At 43.4% G+C, this 21,928-nt stretch overlaps 1 protein-coding gene across 5 annotated transcripts in view; it reads left to right on the forward strand.

Annotated features, from left to right (window-relative positions):
• Positions 1-21,323, forward strand: part of LOC106593977 (C-Jun-amino-terminal kinase-interacting protein 4) — a 61,631-nt gene extending 40,308 nt beyond the window's left edge. For 3 of the 5 annotated variants that reach the window (XM_045720020.2, XM_045720021.2, XM_045720024.2), the window contains 19 exons: positions 20-150; positions 1,897-1,953; positions 3,234-3,410; positions 4,388-4,517; positions 4,611-4,703; positions 6,785-6,907; positions 7,594-7,786; positions 8,013-8,222; positions 8,516-8,705; positions 8,878-8,994; positions 9,232-9,312; positions 13,132-13,199; positions 13,577-13,725; positions 14,226-14,397; positions 15,113-15,226; positions 15,785-15,829; positions 17,961-18,137; positions 18,286-18,429; positions 18,518-21,323. In XM_045720020.2, the coding sequence (XP_045575976.1) occupies positions 20-150; positions 1,897-1,953; positions 3,234-3,410; positions 4,388-4,517; positions 4,611-4,703; positions 6,785-6,907; positions 7,594-7,786; positions 8,013-8,222; positions 8,516-8,705; positions 8,878-8,994; positions 9,232-9,312; positions 13,132-13,199; positions 13,577-13,725; positions 14,226-14,397; positions 15,113-15,226; positions 15,785-15,829; positions 17,961-18,137; positions 18,286-18,429; positions 18,518-18,636 (2,490 nt within the window). In that variant the 3' untranslated portion in view covers positions 18,637-21,323. The remainder of the gene's footprint in view (positions 1-19; positions 151-1,896; positions 1,954-3,233; positions 3,411-4,387; positions 4,518-4,610; positions 4,704-6,784; positions 6,908-7,593; positions 7,787-8,012; positions 8,223-8,515; positions 8,706-8,877; positions 8,995-9,231; positions 9,313-13,131; positions 13,200-13,576; positions 13,726-14,225; positions 14,398-15,112; positions 15,227-15,784; positions 15,830-17,960; positions 18,138-18,285; positions 18,430-18,517) is intronic. The other 2 variants (XM_045720022.2, XM_045720026.2) reach the window with 1 other exon arrangement.
• Positions 21,324-21,928: the final 605 nt, after the last annotated feature.

Here is a 21,928-nt window from a genome sequence, read left to right on the forward strand (position 1 = left end):
TCTCTCTCTGGTGTTCCAGAGTGATGTTCCTACAGCCCAGAGGAAGAGGTTCACCAGGATAGAGATGGCTAGAGTCCTCATGGAAAGGAACCAGTACAAGGAGCGACTGATGGAATTACAGGAGGCTGTTAGGTGGACAGAGATGATCAGGTGAGGAGGAGGAGAGTAGGATTGAAGGGAATAGAATAGAGCCAGTATACAATGCAATCCCTCAGCTAACCATGTATTTTTAAACAATATGGCCAATTAAACAATTTGGTCAATTATATCACCACATTTTACACTAAACAAGGACTTTCCTCTTAATCTGAATGCTAGACTTGAAACTAGGCCACTGCCATACACTTGAGTCAGTGGCGGTCGGTGCCATTTAAGATCAGGGAGGACAATTTTTCTTTAATGAGCATGGCCTTACTATTACAGCATATTGGATAAATGTCATTCACATTCCCCATTTTTTTCCGCTTGCTTTCCGTTTAAGATTTGTTTTTCAACAGAATCGGCAGAATGAATACACCCCTGATCACCCGCAAACACAGTTCACTTTCATAGAAGCCACATACAAACAGCATAATCACTTTGCTTGTTGTATGATTCCTTCTCACATCCACGCTCTCTCCTCTGCTCACCTTTTCCCTTCGCTTGTGGACTTCATTGCACAACACAACAGCTGTCTGTGACCAGGCGCAAATGATCGCTAACCACTACACCAAGCCTACATTGTTGTCACCATGTTAGCTAATGTCATAGTCAACATATCTACTAGAACTAATGTGTTAGTAAACCTGCTACAATCATGCAGTACGGTGTACAGTCAGTAAGCAGTTACACTGGTGAGCCCAGTGGCAATACATTTATTAAACCAAAAGCTTACCTTGACATGGTGTTGGATAGCCATAGCTAACGAGAGAGAGAGGCTATATATATATATTTATTATTATTATTATTATTATTATTTTTTTTTTTAATTTCTAGAATCAGATACCTATATAAAGGAATAGGCAAAGGACTATGGATACAACATATTAATCCTTTCCCCAGTTGTTTCCATGGCCTCTGCTATAGTAATATGCTGCAGTTGCTTAATAACTGGTTCCCAGAGTGACGTCAAAGTCCATTGTTTCAGAACACCAAACGTCCAGAATGTTCAAAAGTAAATAAACATTTTTGGAGATCAAATGTTAAATAGAATGAAACATAATACTATGTTGCCTAGTGAAGGGTTTCCTTCTCCACAACCCCTTTCATATACACTCTTTAATCTCCACTCTGAGACTCCACTGAAATCATCCTTCTGCTTGCTCTACCAATTTAAATGAATGAGTTGAAGGGATAGTTCAGAGAAATTACATAGTTATCTAAATATCTCTTTACTTAGAAGGCATTTTATGGACAAGGAGTGACTGCAATCAACACTTTGGTTTTGTTAAACTGTCACAGGCGTCGTAAGGGACAGACCAAGGCGCACCGGGTATAGTGCTCATCTTCTTACTTTATTTTGATTAAAGTGAACACTTAAACAAAAATACTAACCAACGACCAAAATGACAGTTCCGTAAGGTACAAGACTATAACATAAAACAACCACCCACAAAAACACAGGAAAAAACAGGCTGCCTAAGTATGGCTTCCAATCAGAGACAACGAAAGACACCTGCCTCTGATTGGAAGCCATACCTGGCCACACATAGAAAAAGAAACATAGAAATAGAAAACTAGAACCAAAATCCCTTGGAACCAAAAAAAAACTAAACACACAAAACAACATGCCCTGACCATACTACAATTACAAATGACCCCTTTACTGGTCAGGACGTGAAATAAACTAACCAATGTCGTAAGTAATTCTGCTGAACTGTCCCTTTAACATGATGCCATGTTGTGTTGTCTTACCAGAGCCTCCAGAGAAAACCCTTCCCTTACTGAGAAGAAGAAATCCAGCATCTGGCAATTGTAAGCAGTCTCAAATAATCTTTCCTTCAATGACCAGCTGTACGAAATAACTCATAGGAATTATATACATTTCTGATATGATGTAACCAACACTATCAACATGATATCATATGCTAACATTCTGGAAATTCCATCCCTGTTTTCTTTCTTTTTGGATGTGCTATTAAATGTTCAGTCTTAGGTAAATGTTTTAAAAGTCATAGCCATCCCTCTCTTGCCCCTTGGTACAGTAACTACAGTCTAGCCATGGGTTTAAATACTATTTCAAATACTTTAGCTTTGCTTGATTGAGCTTGCCTATTGCAACGGAACCAATAGAAAATTCCCAACTGCGCATATCCCGCCCACCTGGCAGTCCATGCAGGCTAAAGCAAACGTTCAAAGTATTTGAACAATTTTAAATAGTATTTGAACCCAGGTCTGCTACAGTCCCCTGAACTATAGACATATCCTGGATGTATACTACTCTCTTCATGTTTTCCATCCAATCCACAAACAAATCAGTCCAATGTGATTCTCTTGCCCTCCCTCCCGCCTGCCTCTGTTGCCTTACGTTGTCCTGCTAGTCTGCTTAAAGACTGCTGAGAGGGAGAGGTCTATGTCAGCTGATTGTATCTCCTTCATGTCCTCTCAGAAGTTTTATTTGTTTAGAGGACAATTTATGGACAAGTGCTTCATTCTGCATAGGCCTATTACCTGCTGTAATGCAGAGATTTAAATATGTCCAACTCTTTATTAATGTGCACTCTTGTAAGATCTACTGTCCATTACAGTATGATGTGTAGACATATGAAGAAAATAATACAAATATAATTGCATGCTTCTTTTGATCAACTGACAGAGGTGTCCTCCTTCATCCCTGTGAGTTTTACTGTGACTGACTGTCTTAACATGGGGCTCTTTCCTCTTACTGTGCTGTGGAGCTCATTGTAATCACATGTTATGCAGTCTATTGACTAACTTTCAAATAACATATGCCAAAACGTATATACAATGTATAGTACTAGTGTACTGTATGTAGGCTTATAATACTATATATTAATATGTATGACTCCCGTTCAGTTAAGGGGCCACGAGTGGTATTGTGATGGGTGGGCCTTGGCTCTGTTAATCAACGTACCCAAATCCCCAGCATGCTTCACTTCACTATACTTGAGGTGGTGGTGGTGGGTGACTGTTTACTGTTGGTTGGTGGTTGACCCCTGGCCTTGCTCCTCCCTATACCACCCCCCCCCTCCCCCTCCCTTCGCATCCCTATGGTTTCTCTCTCCCCCCCGCAGCTTCAGCCGCCTCTTTAGCCCCTCCTCCTCCTTCACGGCAGTGATGAAGAAGGCGGAGTCCCAGGGGAGGGAGGTGAAGTACACGCCCCCTGCAGGAGGGGGAATGAAGAAGAGGAGCAGCACCTTCTCCCAGTTCCCCACCGAGAAGTCCAAGGCCTTCGACTTCCTCAACGAGGAGTGAGTAGTGACACAGCACTCATTCTGTCATGTGTTAGTACTGTTGTAGCTCTCCTTATTCCTCTCTTGACCTCTGCCATGATGAGCCATGGTCATTCACTCCATGTATTACACAGCACTTATAATATAATCATGGATATGTGGGTCAACTACTTATGAGGGTTAGAACTGTTCATAACCTGTTCTATTTTACAACTGTTCATAACCTGTTCTATTTTACAACTGTTCATAACCTGTTCTATTTTACAACTGTTCATGACCTGTTCTATTTTACAACTGTTCATAACCTGTTCTATTTTAGAACTGTTCATAACCTGTTCTATTTTACAACTGTTCATAACCTGTTCTATTTTACAACTGTTCATAACCTGTTCTATTTTACAACTGTTCATAACCTGTTCTATTTTACAGCTGTTCATAACCTGTTCTATTTTACAACTGTTCATAACCTGTTCTATTTTAGAACTGTTCATAACCTGTTCTATTTTACAACTGTTCATAACCTGTTCTATTTTACAACTGTTCATAACCTGTTCTATTTTACAACTGTTCATGACCAGTTCTATTTTAGAACTGTTCATAACCTGTTCTATTTTACAACTGTTCATAACCTGTTCTATTTTAGAACTGTTCATAACCTGTTCTATTTTACAACTGTTCATAACCTGTTCTATTTTACAACTGTTCATGACCAGTTCTATTTTACAACTGTTCATGACCAGTTCTATTTTACAACTGTTCATAACCTGTTCTATTTTACAACTGTTCATAACCATGCTACATTCACCATTCACATAACCATTCACATACTCCTAGGGCTTGTTTCACATGACCCATATTGGGTATATTTCTGGACCTCAAAGCCTTTTCATTGGAGAATCTCATTTGACAGTGCTTTCTATTCCAGGATTCAGCAAACCAGCCCATAATGTCATTTTTTGTAATGAAATTCCCTTTTTGTCTTGTCTCCCTGTCAGAATGGACCCATGCGCCTCTCCGTCCCGTAGGGAGCAAAAGAGGGCCCAGTACAGACAGGTCAAAGCCCACATGCAGAAGGAGGATGGACAGGTACAGGCCCACGGATGGAGTCTACCCAGCAAATCTAAGGTAGGAGAGGATGGGGAGGGGAGGGAGAGAGTTCGCAATAATAACCATATCCAAGTTTTTCTTTTTTATATGACATCTTGTGTGTCCTTTCAGGCAGTGAACGGGGGCCCAACAGAGAACAAAGAGAAGAATCTACCTGTGCCAGTCTACCTGAGGCCCCTGGACCAGAAAGATGCTTCTATGAAGGTGAGCACAGCCAGGGGCGAAAATCTGATATCAACTTTGGGGGGGACAATTACATAAAATTTTCTCAAGAGTAATTCCTGAGGGGGACACCAAAAGTAGTGCTGTAACACATAGCCTACATTGTAATATGGTAAATGTATATTGAGGAACCAAAGAAATAAGGTGTTTGCCGTACTCCTAACTACCGGTACCCAAAACTACACAACTACATTTACGTCATTTAGCAGATGCTCTTATCCAGAGCGACTTACAGTAGTGAATGCATATATTTCATACATTTTTTTTTCTTCTGTGCTGGCCCCCCGTGGGAACCGAACCCACAACCCTGGCATTGCAAACACCATGCTCTACCAACTAAGCTACAGGGAAGGCTAACTACTCACAACAGCAATACCATTGCCTTTAACAAATCTTAGTTCAGTCACCAGTTTAAGTTGAGAGTGGGGGTATCCATGGCATTTTCCAATTATGTTCCTATTTTACAAGTTAAAAAAATGGAGAACCTTTCATAATGTTGCCAAACAAAGACTCAACAAACTTACCTGAGACTCCCTGTCTCTGCCAGTCTGTCCCTGCATATCTGTCCCCAACTCTGCTGTCTGTGTGCCATCTGTTGCCTGCTCTGCCTAATGACATCATTGTGAAACATTTCCATTAGAATTTCATTTCTTTCTTATGAACATTTTATCAACTAGTCTTTGAGATATTAGGCTACTAGGGTTCTTACTTTGCGTTTTGGTGTACTGAAAAATACTCTGATGTCCGTCTTTTATTTATCTGCCATTTTTCTACCTGGCTGGCTGGCTACACACACACACACAGTGTGTAGGTTATTTACAGTAGGAGATGGGCTTCTATCATCTTATCTTTTATCATTCTATTTGGGCTTCGATCTAAAAGGTAGCTAGCAAATGTGAAACGGATTAAAATGACAAGAGTTGACAGCTGTATGAGTTCACCATTTACACAACATATGCTGCAACCTTTTGTAATTTTAATAGTTTGTTTCATATTGGCTGGCTTCCAACAATAGCTGAATTTGCAAAGCTAGCGAGCACCAATTCAGTTTCAGTGGTGTTTGCTATAATCTTTGCTACCCGGGTTAAATAAAATAAATAAATAAAAGTTCCCTTGCGACAATTTAGCTTTTGCAACGAGACCATTAAATATATTTAAGACAATGGTAGAAGAGAGTGTAGTTCTGTTCAGTTTGGACTTCAGTTTATCGCTAACCTTATCACAGGGACTTTGAAGCACTAACTTACATCATCTGCATGCTGATCTCGGAATAAATTGACGATAGCAAAGATTCCATCTTTGACGAGGCCACATAAATGGAATAGGTACTAGCTTGCGTAATAGTTAATATTTGCACGCTAGCTCTGCATATTCAGCTAGTGTGTGTGTGCGATTGACTGGATTAACCTCACGTCAGTTACGTTCATTGAGTGCCTTTCAGACAGTGGCTAGACCCCTCTGTTACCCTGCCAGTGGATCAAACCATTGTGAGGAAAAGGGTGGGGGGGGGGTCGCAATCTTTTGAAACTTAAAAACTCGCTATTAAGTGTCTATAATCAGCACAATTGCTTTCATTGCGTATTATTAATATTATTTAAATTACATAGTTATGATTCAGTGATATACTGGGGGGGACAAATCATATTTTTCCCAGGATGGGGGGGTCGTGTGTCCCCCGTCCCCCCCGCGATTTCCGCCCCTGAGCACAGCACACACTGGGATTAAGTTAACTTCATTTTGATCTGTGAAAACATACATTACTTTTGTGCACAATGCAACATTTGAATACCAAGTTGTGATACTCAAGTATAATACATGTTTTGCAATGGAGGCTGCTGAGGGGAGGACAGCTCATAATGGCTGGAATGGAGCAAATGGAATGGCTTCAAACACATGGAAACGTGTTTGATGTTGTTGATACCTTTCCACTCATTCCGCTCCAGCCTTTACCACGTGCCCGTCCTCCCTAATTAAGGTGCCACTAACCTCCTGTGGTGTATTGAGCTTTTTTAAATGCAATTTCTATAAATGTTACGCTGTTTGATTGATTGATGTGTCTGCAGCTGTGGTGTGCTGCGGGTGTGAACCTGTCAGGAGGGAAGATCAGAGAGGGAGGGTCCATGTTGGAAGGACAGAGCAGGAAGGGCTCTGTGAGCAGCCTGGACCATTTAGAGACAGAGAACAAGGTAAGGGGGAGGTGTTTTGAGCATGTTGGCCAAGGGGGGTGTACCCGTACCTTAAGCACCTTCACATAAGGAGGGTGTCTCATCAGGATCACAGGACAGTATATGGAAACTTCTGACTGTTTTTGAGAGCTTGTATATCAGTCAACAAAAGTACTGTATGCTGGAACTTTATACAATATAAGTGTTTAAAACAGCTTATTACTGTTTTTGAGAGCTTGTACTGTAAATGACTGGAGAAAGAAGACTGGATAGTAATACATACAGACACAAGTTAAAGCTCATATTTACGAGCACTGGCCTCAAGCCATCATGACAGGGCTCAGTCAAGTCAACATTGTTAGCCCTTACACATACTAGTCCTGGTATAATGGAGCCCTTACACATACTAGTCCTGGTATAATGGAGCCCTTACACATACTAGTCCTGGTATAATGGAGCCCTTACACATACTAGTCCTGGTATAATGGAGCCCTTACACATACTAGTCCTGGTATAATGGAGCCCTTACACATACTAGTCCTGGTATAATGGAGCCCTTACACATACTAGTCCTGGTATAATGGAGCCCTTACACATACTGTCCTGGTATAATGGAGCCCTTGCTCATGATCAGTCTGTCCTGTCCTTGCTCATGATCAGTCTGTCCTGTCCTTGCTCATGATCAGTCTGTCCTGTCCTTGCTCCAGGAGCAGGAGAAAGGTGACCAGGAGAAGGAGAAGGAGCTGCGTCTGCAGGATGAGATGTCCTGCAGGGTGTGGATCTGTACCAGTACCCACTCCTCTACTAAAGTCATGGTGCTGGAGGCCAACCAGCCCTCTGACCTGCTGGACAGCTTCTACGCCTGCAACTCACACGTCCTCTGCATCGCCAGCATACCAGGTTTGTGTGTGATGTTTGTGTGTGTATGTTTGTGTACAGTTTATGAGGAATTTATAATATTAAGATAGTACGTATGTTTCAAGATGGGTCTGTATATGTCAGTGTTGGCTGGTGTTACTTTCAATCAGATGAAGGGGTCATTGTAATGTCTGAAATGAATGAATAAAACGGTACTGTGTGTGTGTGTGTGCTCACTTCTGTGTGTTTTCACATGTCTGTTTCTCAGGTGTGTTGGAGACAGACTACCCTGCAGGGGAGGAGCTACCTGTACCCCAGGACCAGGAGTCCGGGCCAGTTGATGGCGTGTCGTTGACAGGCAGCGTGGCCAGTCTGGGCTCCACAGGCAGCGACGGCGCCTTGGCAACAGAAGGGACCACCGCCGTCCTCCAGATGGCCGGGGCAGGGCTCAATGACCTCCCGGCTCAGCACAGCTCAGGTAACACAGACACAGGAACTGGCCGTGGTTCAGGACATTATAGCGGTGGTCACCTCCATCACTAGTCCTGGAGAGATACAGGGCTTGAAGGCGTTTGTTCCTGCCCAGAACTATACCATTTGATTCAACCAGGAGTAGTTGAATGAGGGGTTTTAGTGTTGGCATTTTCACACTTTCACACACCTTAAAACTGGGGTATGCCCTGGGTTCCACCCTCAATCATCCTTTTGTATCTAATGCATAATAACTGTAATATTTTCTCTCTACATATTCCCCCTACCTCCACCCAACAGTGGATCTGTCCAGAGAGCCCAGTCCTGCAGAGGATGGGGTCCCCACGGCGGAAGAGGCCACAGAGGCTACAGAGGAGGGGGAGGAGAGCCAGGGGCTGGTCGTCAGTCAGCCAGGCATCTACACAGAACACGTGTTCACAGACCCTCTGGGAGCCGGCCACCATGAGTCCTCCACTGCAGACACACAGAGGTGAGACTGTCTGACCTAGTACTAGTTAGTAGTGACCTGACCAGGGAGAACTCTGGTCCCTTGTTTAAGGCACTGGGTTATATACATGAGTAATTAATGAATGTATGACTTTCTTAATGTGTGTTTGATACACTAAAGCTCACCAGCCCTGTTCTTTCTCTCTGTCTCCCAGGGACCAGGAGGGGGTGGGCGAGGCGTCTCTTCCCGACGACATGCTCCCTGCTGGGGAGGACGTCCAAAGGATGAGCAGCGCCCTGCCCACCATGTGGCTGGGGGCCCAGAACGGATGGTGAGGACAAGGGAGTGGTCACCAGGGGCCACTTGGGCCACACAGAAGTAAATTAGTATGGAATATACAGTAGAATCTCTTTGGTCAAGAAAAGAAAAATGTATTATACATTTTTAGTAATTTCTCTGTTAATCTTTATTTTTGTTTATGCATCCTGATCTGTATAATTATCTGTAGAAAATCATCCCCATTTATTTGGGGATTGTGTTTTTTAATCTTTGTCTCCTGTCTCTCTAGTTTGTATGTGCACTCGTCTGTGGCTCGGTGGAGGAAGTGTCTTCATGCCATCAAGCTAAAGGACTCCATCCTCAACATAGTGTGAGTACTCTGAGGACTCCGCTCGTACTCAAGGTCATTTATATACAATACCAGTCAAAAGTTTGGACACACCTTCTCATTCAAGGGTTTTTCTTTATTTTTACTATTTGACATCAAAACTATGAAATAACACATATGGAATCATGTAGTAACCAAAAAAAGTGTTCTTCAAAATTGACACCCTTTGCCTTGATGACAGCTTTGCACACTCTTGGCACACGGATTCGGTATCGGTACCCCCTGTATATAGCCTCGTTATTGTTATTCTTGTTGTGTTACTTTTTATTATTACTTTTTATTTTAGTCAACTTGGTAAATATTTTCTCCTTCTTGAACTGCACTGTTGGTTAAGGGCTTGTCAGTAAGCATTTCACGATAAAGTCTACACTTGTTGTATTCGGCGCATGTGACAAATAACATTTACATTTACATTTTACATTTACGTCATTTAGCAGACGCTCTTATCCAGAGCGACTTACAAATTGGTGCATTCACCTTATGATATCCAGTGGAACAACCACTTTACAATAGTACATCTATATCTTCTTTTTTTGGGGGGGGTTAGAAGGATTACTTTATCCTATCCCAGGTATTCCTTAAAGAGGTGGGGTTTCAGGTGTCTTCGGAAGGTGGTGATTGACTCCGCTGTCCTGGCGTCGTGAGGGAGCTTGTTCCACCATTGGGGTGCCAGAGCAGCGAACAGTTTTGACTGGGCTGAGCGGGAACTGTGCTTCCGCAGAGGTAGGGAGGCGAGCAGGCCAGAGGTGGATGAACGCAAGTGCCCTTCTTTGGGTGTAGGGACTGATCAGAGCCTGAAGGTACGGAGGTGCCGTTCCCCTCACAGCTCCGTAGGCAAGCACCATGGTCGTGTAGCAGATGCAAGCTTCAACTGGAAGCCAGTGGAGTGTTCGGAGGAGCGGGGAGACGTGAGAGAACTTGGGAAGGTTGAACACCAGACGGGCTGCGGCGTTCTGGATGAGTTGTAGGGGTTTGATGGCACAGGCAGGGAGCCCCGCCAACAGCGAGTTGCAGTAATCCAGACGGGAGATGACAAGTGCCTGGATTAGGACCTGCGCCGCTTCCTGTGTAAGGCAGGGTCGTACTCTGCGAATGTTGTAGAGCATGAACCTACAGGATCGGGTCACCGCCTTGATGTTAGCGGAGAATGACAGGGTGTTGTCCAGGGTCACGCCAAGGCTCTTAGCACTCTGGGAGGAGGACACAATGGAGTTGTCAACCGTGATGGCGAGATCATGGAACGGGCAGTCCTTCCCCGGGAGGAAGAGCAGCTCCGTCTTGCCGAGGTTCAGCTTGAGGTGGTGATCCGTCATCCACACTGATATGTCTGCCAGAAATGCAGAGATGCGATTCGCCACCTGGTTATCAGAAGGGGGAAAGGAGAAGATTAATTGTGTGTCGTCTGCGTAGCAATGATAGGAGAGACCATGTGAGGATATGACAGAGCCAAGTGACTTGGTGTATAGCGAAAATAGGAGAGGGCCTAAAACTGAGCCCTGGGGGACACCAGTGGTGAGAGTACGTGGTGCGGAGACGGATTCTCGCCACGCCACCTGGTAGGAGCGACCTGTCAGGTAGGACGCAATCCAAGAGTGAGCCGCACCGGAGATGCCCAACTCGGAGAGGGTGGAGAGGAGGATCTGATGGTCCCCAGTATCAAAGGGAGCAGATAGGTCCAGAAGGATGAGAGCAGAGGAGAGAGAGTTAGCTTTAGCAGTGCGGAGAGCCTCCGTGACACAGAGAAGAGCAGTCTCAGTTGAATGACCAGTCTTGAATCTTGAGTGATTTGGATCAAGAAGGTCATTCTGAGAGAGATAGCAAGAGAGCTGGCCAAGGACGGCACGCTCAAGAGTTTTGGAGAGAAAAGAAAGAAGGGATACTGGTCTGTAGTTGTTGACATCGGAGGGATCGAGTGTAGGTTTTTTGAGAAGGGGTGCAACTCTCGCTCTCTTGAAGACGGAAGGGATGTAGCCAGCGGTCAAGGATGAGTTGATGAGCGAGGTGAGGTAGGGGAGAAGGTCTCCGGAAATGGTCTGGAGAAGAGAGGAGGGTCAAGTGGGCAGGTTGTTGGGCGGCCGGCCGTCACAAGATTTCATCTGGAGAGAGAGGGGAGAAAGAGGTCAAAGCATAGGGTAGGGCAATGTGAGCAGGACCAGCGGTGTCGTTTGACTTAACAAACGAGGATCGGATGCCGTCAACCTTCTCCGCAAATAACATTTGATTTGATGAGGAATGCTTTTCCAACAGTCTTGAAGGAGTTCCCACATATGCTGAGCACTTGTTGACTGCTTTTCCTTCACTCTGCTGTCCAACTCATCCCAAACCATCTCAAATGGGTTGAGGCCGGGTGATTGTGGAGGCCAGGTCATCTGATGCAGCACTCCATCACTCTCCTTCTTGGTCAAATTGCCCTTACACAGCCTGGAGGTGTGTTGGGTCATTGTCCTGTTGAAAACAAATGATAGTCCCACTAAGTGCAAACCAGATGGGATGGCGTATCGCTGCAGAATGCTGTGGTAGCCATGCTCGTTAAGTGTGCCTTGAATTCTACATAAATCACGACCAGTATCACCAGCAAAGCACCCCAACACCATCACACCTCCTCCTCCATGCTTCACAGTCGGAACTACACATGCGGAGATCGTCCGTTCACCTACTCTGCGTCTCACAAAGACACAGCGGTTGGAACCAAAAATCTCAAATTTGGACTCATCAGACCGCAGGACAGATTTCCACCTGTCTAATGTCCATTGCTCTTGTTTCTTGGCCCAAACAAGTCTCTTCTTCTTATTGGTGTCCTTGAGTAGTGGTTTCTTTGCAGCAATTCAGCCAATTCACAGTCTCCTCTGAACAGTTGATGTTGAGATGTGTCTTTTACTTGAACTTTGTGAAGCATTTATTTGGGCTGCAATCTGAGGTGCAGTTTACTCTAATGAACTTATCCTCTGCAGCAGAGGTAACTCTGGGTCTTCCTTTCCTTTGGCGGTCCTCATAAGAGCCATTTTCATCATAGTGCTTGGTATTTGTTGCGACTGCGCTTGAAGAAACTTTGAAAGTTCTTGAAATTTTGCGGATTGACCGACCTTCATGCCTTAAAGTAATGATGGACTGTCATTTCTCTTTACTTATTTGAGCTGTTCTTGCCATAATATGAAATAGGGCTATCTTCTGTATGCCACCCCTGCCTTTTCACAACACAACTGATTGGCTCAAATGCATTAAGAAGGAAAGAAATTCCACAAATTAACTTTTAACAAGGCACACCTGTTGATTGAAATGCATTCCAGGTGACTACCTCATGAAGCTGGTTGAGAGAATGCCAAGAGTGTGCAAAGCTGTCATCAAGGCAAAGGGTGGCTACTTTGAAGAATTTCAAGTATTAAATATATTTTGATTTGTTTAACACTTTTTGGTTACTACATGATTCTATATGTGTTATTTCATAGTTTTGATGTCTTAACTATTATTCTACGTAGAAAATAGTAAAAATAAAGAAAAACCCTTGAATGAGAAGGTGTGTCCAAACTTTTGACTGGTACTGTACATGATTGATATGATTTATTGATTATTTCACACACAAAGGTTCCCAAAGAGAGACAGACATGTCTTGTAGTGAGTATTCAGGCCATGTATATCTCACCAGACATGTCTTGTTGTGAGTATTCAGGCCATGTATATCTCACCAGACATGTCTTGTAGTGAGTATTCAGGCCATGTATATCTCACCAGACATGTCTTGTAGTGAGTATTCAGGCCATGTATATCTCACCAGACATGTCTATGTGTGCTTTCTGTCTGCAGGCATGTGAGAGGAAGAGTCCTGGTTGCCTTGGCGGATGGCACGTTGGCTATATTCCACAGAGGCCTGGGTAAGGATGCATTGATTCAAGCCATATTGTGATGCAGGTTAGCGTTTTTGTAATGAATCTTCTAGCTGGCCCAGCCACAAAGTAATACAATATTATTTTAAACCTAACCATAACCGTAACCACACTGCTAACCCTAATGCCGAACCCTAACCTTAAATTATGACCCAAAAGCAAATGTGTGTTTATATGCATTTTTACAATATAGACAATTGTGACTTTGCAGCTGGCCTATCTAGCGGAAATCGCTCAGTTCTGCCTCCAGGACCAGACTCTAAGAAACGTCAACCTGCTATTGTGATGCTCCCTGGAGTAAAACGGCTTGGCAGCCATTTTGTGTCACAGGCATATAATTTCTCTGTGTGTTTCTCCCTATGCAGATGGACAGTGGGATCTGACCAACTACCACCTACTAGACCTGGGCCGGCCGCACCACTCTATCCGCTGTATGACAGTGGTGCATGACAAGGTGTGGTGTGGCTACAGGAACAAGATCTACGTCATCCAACCCAAGGCCATGAGGATAGAGGTACATCATCTGACATGGTTTATACTGTAAACCTTCTGATGGTACAAGGGGGGACAGTGTAAAGCGATTTGTGTTTCAGAAAAGTGCTAGATAAATGTGAATCCTTATGACTTTCCCCACAGCTGTTAGAAGTCTTTTCCAAAATTCCCAAAAGGAAGTTTCACAAAATGACACTAAAGTTATTGTATAATCTCCCTTTTGGTTTGAAGATGTTTTGTTGTCCTAATTGTTGTAGTTCTACTTTTAAGTCTTTCATCCATGAAATTGATAAAGGTGACTTATTCCACATAGGTTAGAATAACTCCAGCCCACTTTGACCTTTGAGATCAGTGTCTTATGTTTCTTGTGATCTAACATTTGTGTATTCTCTCAAATGTACAACCACAATCAAATAGAGTATACACTGTATATCAGCCCATGATGTCTGTGCAATATCTAATAGTGATATAGTGTGGTTTAACATGGTTATAATGCTAACTTATCTATTTCCTCCTGTGTAGAAGTTGTTTGACGCCCACCCCCGGAAGGAGAGTCAGGTGCGTCAGCTGGCCTGGGTGGGAGATGGGATCTGGGTATCCATCCGCCTGGACTCCACCCTCAGACTGTTCCACGCCCACACCTACCAGCACCTCCAGGACGTCGACATAGAGCCCTACGTCTCCAAGATGCTGGGTACTGTACATTGACTCACTGTTCAAATCAATACTGCTTTATTGGCATGAGGTACTGACATTGACAAAGCAGAGGAGTTTTAGGATGATAGATGTAAAAATAACTTTGTTTCAGTAGAATGCATGGGGAATACATGAATGATGGTGCTTAGGGCTGTTGCGGTTACCGTATTACCACCACACCGGCGTCATGAGTCATGACCTCAGTCAAATTCCACATGACCGTTGATTCACAGTAATCTCCTCTTATGCACTCTGGACATGCGTTGGTACAGTAGTACCCAACTCGCTAACGGCCGTCAGGTCGCTAACGGCCGTCAGGTCGCTAATGGTCCGGTACTCAGGGCTCTATTGTCCCTCTAACCACTCTGACATCAATGCAAATGAAAATCACATCAAACACTTATCATCAAACAGTACCATGCTTACATTTCTTGTCTTGCCCATTCACCCTCTGAATAACACACACACAATCCATGTCTCAATTGTCTCAAGGCTTAAAAATCCTTCTTTAAACTGTCTCTTCCACTTCATCTACACTGATTGAAGTGGATTTAACATGAATAATGGATCATAGATTTGACCTAGATTCACCTGGTCAGTCTGTCATGGGAAGTGGTTTGTACACTCAGTGTACGTTACCCTGTTACACTGTCAATTTAGCATGAGTTTATGCAGTGTTATGACCCTGTTCTCTCTTCTCTCCCCTTCTCTAGGTACGGGTAAACTGGGCTTCTCCTTCGTCAGGATCACAGCCCTCATGATATCCTGTAGCCGACTGTGGGTCGGAACAGGAAATGGTGTCATCATCTCCATCCCGCTGTCAGAAGGTAAGTCCATACGAGCTACATCTCAGTCATCTAAGATGGCCTCCTCTCCTCACCTTCCCTCATTCATTGTTCCTTTCCCCTTGAAAAGGTTCACGTCCCTCAAAAGACCAAGTTTTATAACAACGTAACGATCAACAAATATTTTTCAAGCCACTGTATGAAGTTGTTGGATGGTGAAAAGGTGTATCTACTTAACTTGGCCCATTCATTCACGCAGGTTGACGTTTATTGAGTGATTTCCACTTGATGGACCAGCTGCAAAGTCAAAATTGGCTATATTGTAAAAAGTCATGAAAACAGAAAAGAGCTTTTTGGTCTTAATTTAAGGTTAGGCATAAGGTTAGCAGTGTGGTTACAGTTAGGGTTTAATGTCTGTGGCTGAGCCAGCTAGTGGCTGTCCTGCTGAGCTGCCTCAGTACACCTGCTTAATTAACACTCATACAGTGAATGAACCAGCTCCAATTAGCTGTCTGTAAAGGAGAGAGTGGGTATTCATAGACTCTCTACTCCTCCACTGCCCCATATATCCCTCCTCCTCTCCTCCCTCTTTCACTGAAGCTATAGGTCCTCCTCAGCATGGAGTCTTACTGAGGGGCCTCAGGGGTGAGTCTCCAGCACACAGCAAGCTAAACCAGACTTCTCTCTTTCTTTACTACTCTGTTTCTCTCCCTCTGTCCCTCTTAACCAGACTTCTCTCTTTCTTTACTACTCTGTTTCTCTCCTTCTGTCCCTCTTGCATCTTGTCTTTTCCAAGTCTCCTGCTCTTTCTCTCCTCCTTGACTCTTTCCTGCTGTCTTGCTCTTTCTATCTCTAGTGCTTCTATTCCTAGTCAGTTCCATATAGCTGCATCTTCTCCTCTTTTCCTCTCTACCCTTCTCTCTCTCTATCCTCCTCTCTGTGTATGTATTTGGGCCTGGTTTGTGCTCTTTGGTCAGTTCTGGTCTCTCCCTGCCTGTTGTTTCTGATCCTAGTAGTGGATCTCTGGTCTCTCCCTGCCTGTTGTTTCTGATCCTAGTAGTGGATCTCTGGTCTCTCCCTGCCTGTTGTTTCTGATCCTAGTAGTGGATCTCTGGTCTCTCCCTGCCTGTTGTTTCTGATCCTAGTAGTGGATCTCTGGTCTCTCCCTGCCTGTTGTTTCTGATCCTAGTAGTGGATCTCTGGTCTCTCCCTGCCTGTTGTTTCTGATCCTAGTAGTGGATCTCTGGTCTCTCCCTGCCTGTTGTTTCTGATCCTAGTAGTGAGTCTCTGGTCTCTCCCTGCCTGTTGTTTCTGATCCTAGTAGTGGATCTCTGGTCTCTCCCTGCCTGTTGTTTCTGATCCTAGTAGTGGAGTCTCTGGTCTCTCCCTGCCTGTTGTTTCTGATCCTAGTAGTGGATCTCTGGTCTCTCCCTGCCTGTTGTTTCTGATCCTAGTAGTGGATCTCTGGTCTCTCCCTGCCTGTTGTTTCTGATCCTAGTAGTGGATCTCTGGTCTCTCCTTAACCTGTGTTCCTGTCCAACAGTCTCCTGTACTCTAGTGCACAACAACAGTTAGTTTTCTGCTTCTCTCTATGCAGCTAGACAAACAGACAGACAACAGTTAGTTTTCTGCTTCTCTCTATGCAGCGAGACAAACAGACAGACAACAGTTAGTTTTCTGCTTCTCTCTATGCAGCGAGACAAACAGACAGACAACAGTTAGTTTTCTGCTTCTCTCTATGCAGCGAGACAAACAGACAGACAACAGTTAGTTTTCTGCTTCTCTCTATGCAGCGAGACAAACAGACAGACCCAACTGACTGCTTCCTTGTCTGTGCAGGGCAATCACAGTCATTGTTGCTCTGTTGACGACCCATAACCTGTCTTTTAGTTTTAACTTGTCTGTATTGTTTCTAAACGTTTCACTCCATTCATTCATTTCATAATGACTCCTTCCTTTCCAAGTGTAGCATGTTTACAGCGTGACCTTGGCTTTGGGTCGACTGTATGTGTTTTCAGGATGGCCTTGCAGTTACTGACTGACATTTTACTATCTACAACATCCTTTCCATTAATCCCTCTCCTCTCCTCTCCCTCTCCTCTCCTCTCCTCTCCTCTCCTCTCCTCTCCTCTCCTCTCCTCTCCTCTCCTCTCCTCTCCTCTCCTCTCCTCTCCTCTCCTTTTTTCAGTCTTCTTCCCATCTTCACAATCACTCTTTTCTTGCTGTCTGAGTCATGTTTCACCCCCTTGTTCCATATGACACATGCTGTCATTTGTATGTTTACTCCAGGTAAGAGCTGGGCTGTGATGTCATCATAGTGCACCCATGGCCTTGTGGTATATCTACGCAATAAGGCCCGAGGAGGTGTGCTATATGGACAATATACCACGGCTAAGGGCTGTTCTTAGGCACAGCCCTTAGCCGTGGTATATTGGCCCTATACCACAAACACCCAAGGTGCCTTTTTGCTATTATAAACTGGTTACCAACGTAATTAGAGCAGTACAAATATTTTTTTTGTCATATTCGTGGTATAGGATCTGATATACCATGGCTGACAGTCAATCAGCATTCAGGGCTCGAACATCCAGTTTATAATGGAGGCTTTGCAGTGTGCTGCTTGCTATGGATGGATAACAAGCTAAATGGATTCACTGCGCAAAACATTACAGTTAAGAAATTCTTAATTTAAGGCCAGGAGTTTTTCCTGACATCATTACTCTATAGGTTTTGTTTTTAACTCTAAAGTTGTCTTCTTGTTGTTGTGACGTTGTAGCCAACAAGACAGCGGGTGCAGTGCCAAATCGCCCTGGTGGTGCTGTGCGGGTGTTCAGTGAGGAGGGCACGGAGAGCACTTTGCCAGGCAGCTTCGTGCCCTACTGTTCCATGGCACAGGCACAGCTGTGTTTCCACGGACACAGAGACGCAGTCAAGTTCTTTGCAGCCGTCCCAGGTAAGCAGCAAGGGGTAGTGATCATTAGGGTGTGCAACGAGAAACATTTTGCAACAGAAAATTCAAATGATTGTGCGCAAGCAGTCCCTAGCTGTTTCATTCAGTTTTCTTCCTGAGGAAGTACTCAATACTTAACTTCCTGTTTCAGGTCAGGTGATCCCGTCCCCCGGACACGGAGGGGATTCTGGGTCGGATGACCCTGCCTCTGAGTCGTCTGACATGGCGACCTCTGAACCTGCCAAAACCTTCCTGGTCATGAGTGGAGGAGAAGGCTACATCGACTTCAGAATGGGTGAGTGTGTGTGTGTGTGTGTGTGTGTGTGTGTGTGTGTGTGTGTGTGTGTGGGTATGATGTTATATGACGTATCTCTCCTCAACAGGTGATGATGAAGGAGAGGTGGATGGCAGCCTATCGGAGCCCACCATGAAGCAGGCCACCCCCGCCAAACCAGAACGCAGCCACATCATCGTCTGGCAAGTCACTTCCTGCCAGGAGTGAGCCAATCACAGACTGCCACATCACTACTCGGTCACACAACCCCCCCGCATGCCCCTCCCTTAGGTTTTAAGTTGTTATTATTGATATTATTATTACTACTGTGGATGACTACATTGTTGCTAAGGATTCTTTTAGTGTCTGTTTTAAATGTATCCATTAATTTGGGGCCATAATGTTTGCCAGGCAAGGTTAAAGTGAAGTAGTGAAGTCAACTCCTGATAAGTGCACATGGGATAGATAAGTGCACTCTTTAAGTGCAGTGCACTTCACCGGGCCCTTTTCAAACCGTTGTTTTCACTTGCTCCAGATATCTGCAGCACAATCTAGAGGTCGACTGAGGTATAAATGCAGCTCAGTGTTTTAAAGTAACTGTCCAGTGAAAATCTCACTTTTAGAAGTTTGTATTCTGTTAACTCATACTCAAATACTATTGTTGACACTTCAAAACCCCCACCTCAAACTTGTATCTCAAACAGACCGTTTCAAAAATACTTGCTATTTCCTCATTGAGGATGATGTCATCCTCCTGAGGAGGATGAGCTGGCCAATCAGCGGTCTACTCACATAAATATTTTGAATGACCGGTATGTGCCCACCCCATTCTGTTGTTGGGGTAAGCCCACACCATTCCATAGAAAAGCAGCTTTTTTTAACCTATTTTAATTTTTAAAACTAGGAAAACAATTTCACTCATATTGTCATTAATTATAGGTCATATTTCATTGAAATCTGGAAACACTGGACAGTTAATTTAAAGGGACCGGCTTATTATGCCAGGTTATTACATATGTACTGTACCACCATGTGTAGGTGCTACGTACTTCCCATAGTTCAATAAGGATCAAATAACGTCATTTTCCTGTGAGGCAAACTTCTTATATGATATTTACTGCACATACAATAATGGCACAGGATGAACAAATAATTAAAATAACAGTACAGTCAACAGAGATGAGGAACTGCATTATATTGATTTAAGATGACATTAAATAAGGGAACATCAGTATTGTATGTTTAGAAACAGAAGACAAAAGGGAATGGTTAAGTGGTTTTGCACTGAATTGATGATATCTTATTTTGTAAAGTTATGATATGGGACTGTATGTGTGTGGGTTCACTGTCGCCTTTACCATGTCGAGCATTTTAGATCGTAACCTTTGAACAAAACAGATTTATTTTTGCTACCTTTGTGGTGTTGGTAACGTGAGCAAAGTTTGGGTACCTATGTGTGCAGAAAGGACTGTGAGATGTTCCAATACTTTAAAAAGCCTTCCTTATTTCCTCACTTTCTTGAAGTAATCGGGGAGAAAAGATCAATTTTGAAGTATTGTAACGGTGCCGAAGTTAGTATCAGTCTGCATGGGGAAGTCTTGTACTGTATCTCCGTCCAAATGTCTGCTTGCTCTGCCATTTTGGGCCAAACTCTCTGTTCCGCCATTTTGGGGAAATGTGCTCCTGCTGCAATTTAGGATCTTCCCTCATGCTAGAGCTCCCTGGCACTTTTAAACATAATGTAGGCCGCTTGAAGTAGAACACCCGTCCGTGGTAATGTACACCTATACTAAAAATGTGCTAACTATTTTAGGTGTAACGGACTATTTATTCCTGTCAAGGCGTACCCAGTTACCAAAAAAATGAAGTATGAAAAGAATATTAAATGTCATTCGTATCTAACATTAACCATTTGCATCTTCTCTGGGGGTTTTAAGTAAAGTCATAATAGCAAGGATTTGATGATGAATATATATTTTTTAAGGTTTCATCTCTGAAAATCTTTATATTTCACAGGGAATTTATTAATGAACGGAAGTGTTTACGTTGCACCTTAAAAATCATTGTCCACACAGAACTAAGTTGGCTTTGTGTTTCATTTGTTTTTGTGTTTTTACAAATGCATTCAAATAACTTTTTTTACTTTTGATTTTGTGCTCTTTGTACTTGTCTGTGAGACACTTCTATAAATTAATCTGTATTTTGATGGTGTCTGTAACCTGAAAGCAGAAAAACCGATAAACCGAAGTGTTTCATTTTTATATATTTGAAGAAAAATAACTGGGTTGGGATTGGTTAGGCCTCGGCCTGTTTATTTTCCAATTCAGAAGAAATAACATTCATACCGTGTTGTAGCCATTCCAGTATTTATTTTTCTTATTGAGCCTCAGTGGTTCAGAATGTAACTTTCTACATGGAAAAAACATAATAGGAGAATATTCAAACTGATCAGTAATAATGGTGCCATAAAATGAAACCGTGGTCAATAGAAAATGGAAAATACACAAGGATCAAAGCTAAACAGTCCAGTAACGTCTGTGAACTGATCAGGAGAACAACACATTCATGGTACTAAGCTATGCATGTTTTTTTTAAAGAACACTGCTATGTATTGTTTGGTTCCTATCCCTGTTAACTGCCACCGTTTTGGGTGGGTGGATGTCTGCATGTGTGTGTGGCTTGCATTTGAGTGTGTGTTTGTGTGGGTGTGCGTGCGTGCTTGCGTGCGTGCGTGCGTGTGTGTGTGCATATGTGTATCTCCAGTACCCCAGAGGATGGTCTGTAGTATGTACCAGGCCTTTCTCTGGGCCCCTAAAGCCGTATGGCCATAACTGTGGTTTCTCCTGGTAAATGTTTGCTAAAACAGCATCATAGCCTTATTTTTAACAATCTATTAAACTCAATTTCATTGGGAATTCATGACGATTGATTTATTGATTCAGCTGATTGATTCATTGATTGATTGATTGACATTTATAAGTCAAGTTAACATAGCAGTTGTACGTCAATGCATTCCACAGCTGACAGCCAGGAAGCGGCATAACATCACACACAAATACTAAATATCTGATTCAGAGGGGTTGGGTTAAATGCGGAAGACACATTTCATTTGAAGGCATTCAGTTGTACAATTGACTAGGTATCCCCCTTTCGCTTAAAATATTATGAATTATTATGTGACCTTAAACCTAGTGATAACCTGTTTCAAATGCAGAAGTTACATGTTAAAACAATACATTCTCACTTTTATCTCAATGAGACAAATGTGTTGTAAAAAGTGGAGTAAAAATGGATAGATGAGTGGCACAAATCCATTAGCAGCATTCAATGTGGCATTTGTATTTTTAACAGAGCTTAGAGCCATGCATGTCCCATTCTCTACCAGTAGGGGGCAACATTATTCTGCACACAGTAAAGGGCTACAGCACCTTAAAAACTACTTCCATGAAATTGTATTGTGATGTAATTTTACCCCTCCTCCCACTCCCTGCTCCACCCATCTCCTCATAAGCCATGCAGG

Source organism: Salmo salar, chromosome 06, assembly GCF_965601325.2.
Source record: "Salmo salar chromosome 06, fSalSal1, whole genome shotgun sequence".
Classification (NCBI taxonomy): Eukaryota; Metazoa; Chordata; class Actinopteri; order Salmoniformes; family Salmonidae; genus Salmo; species Salmo salar.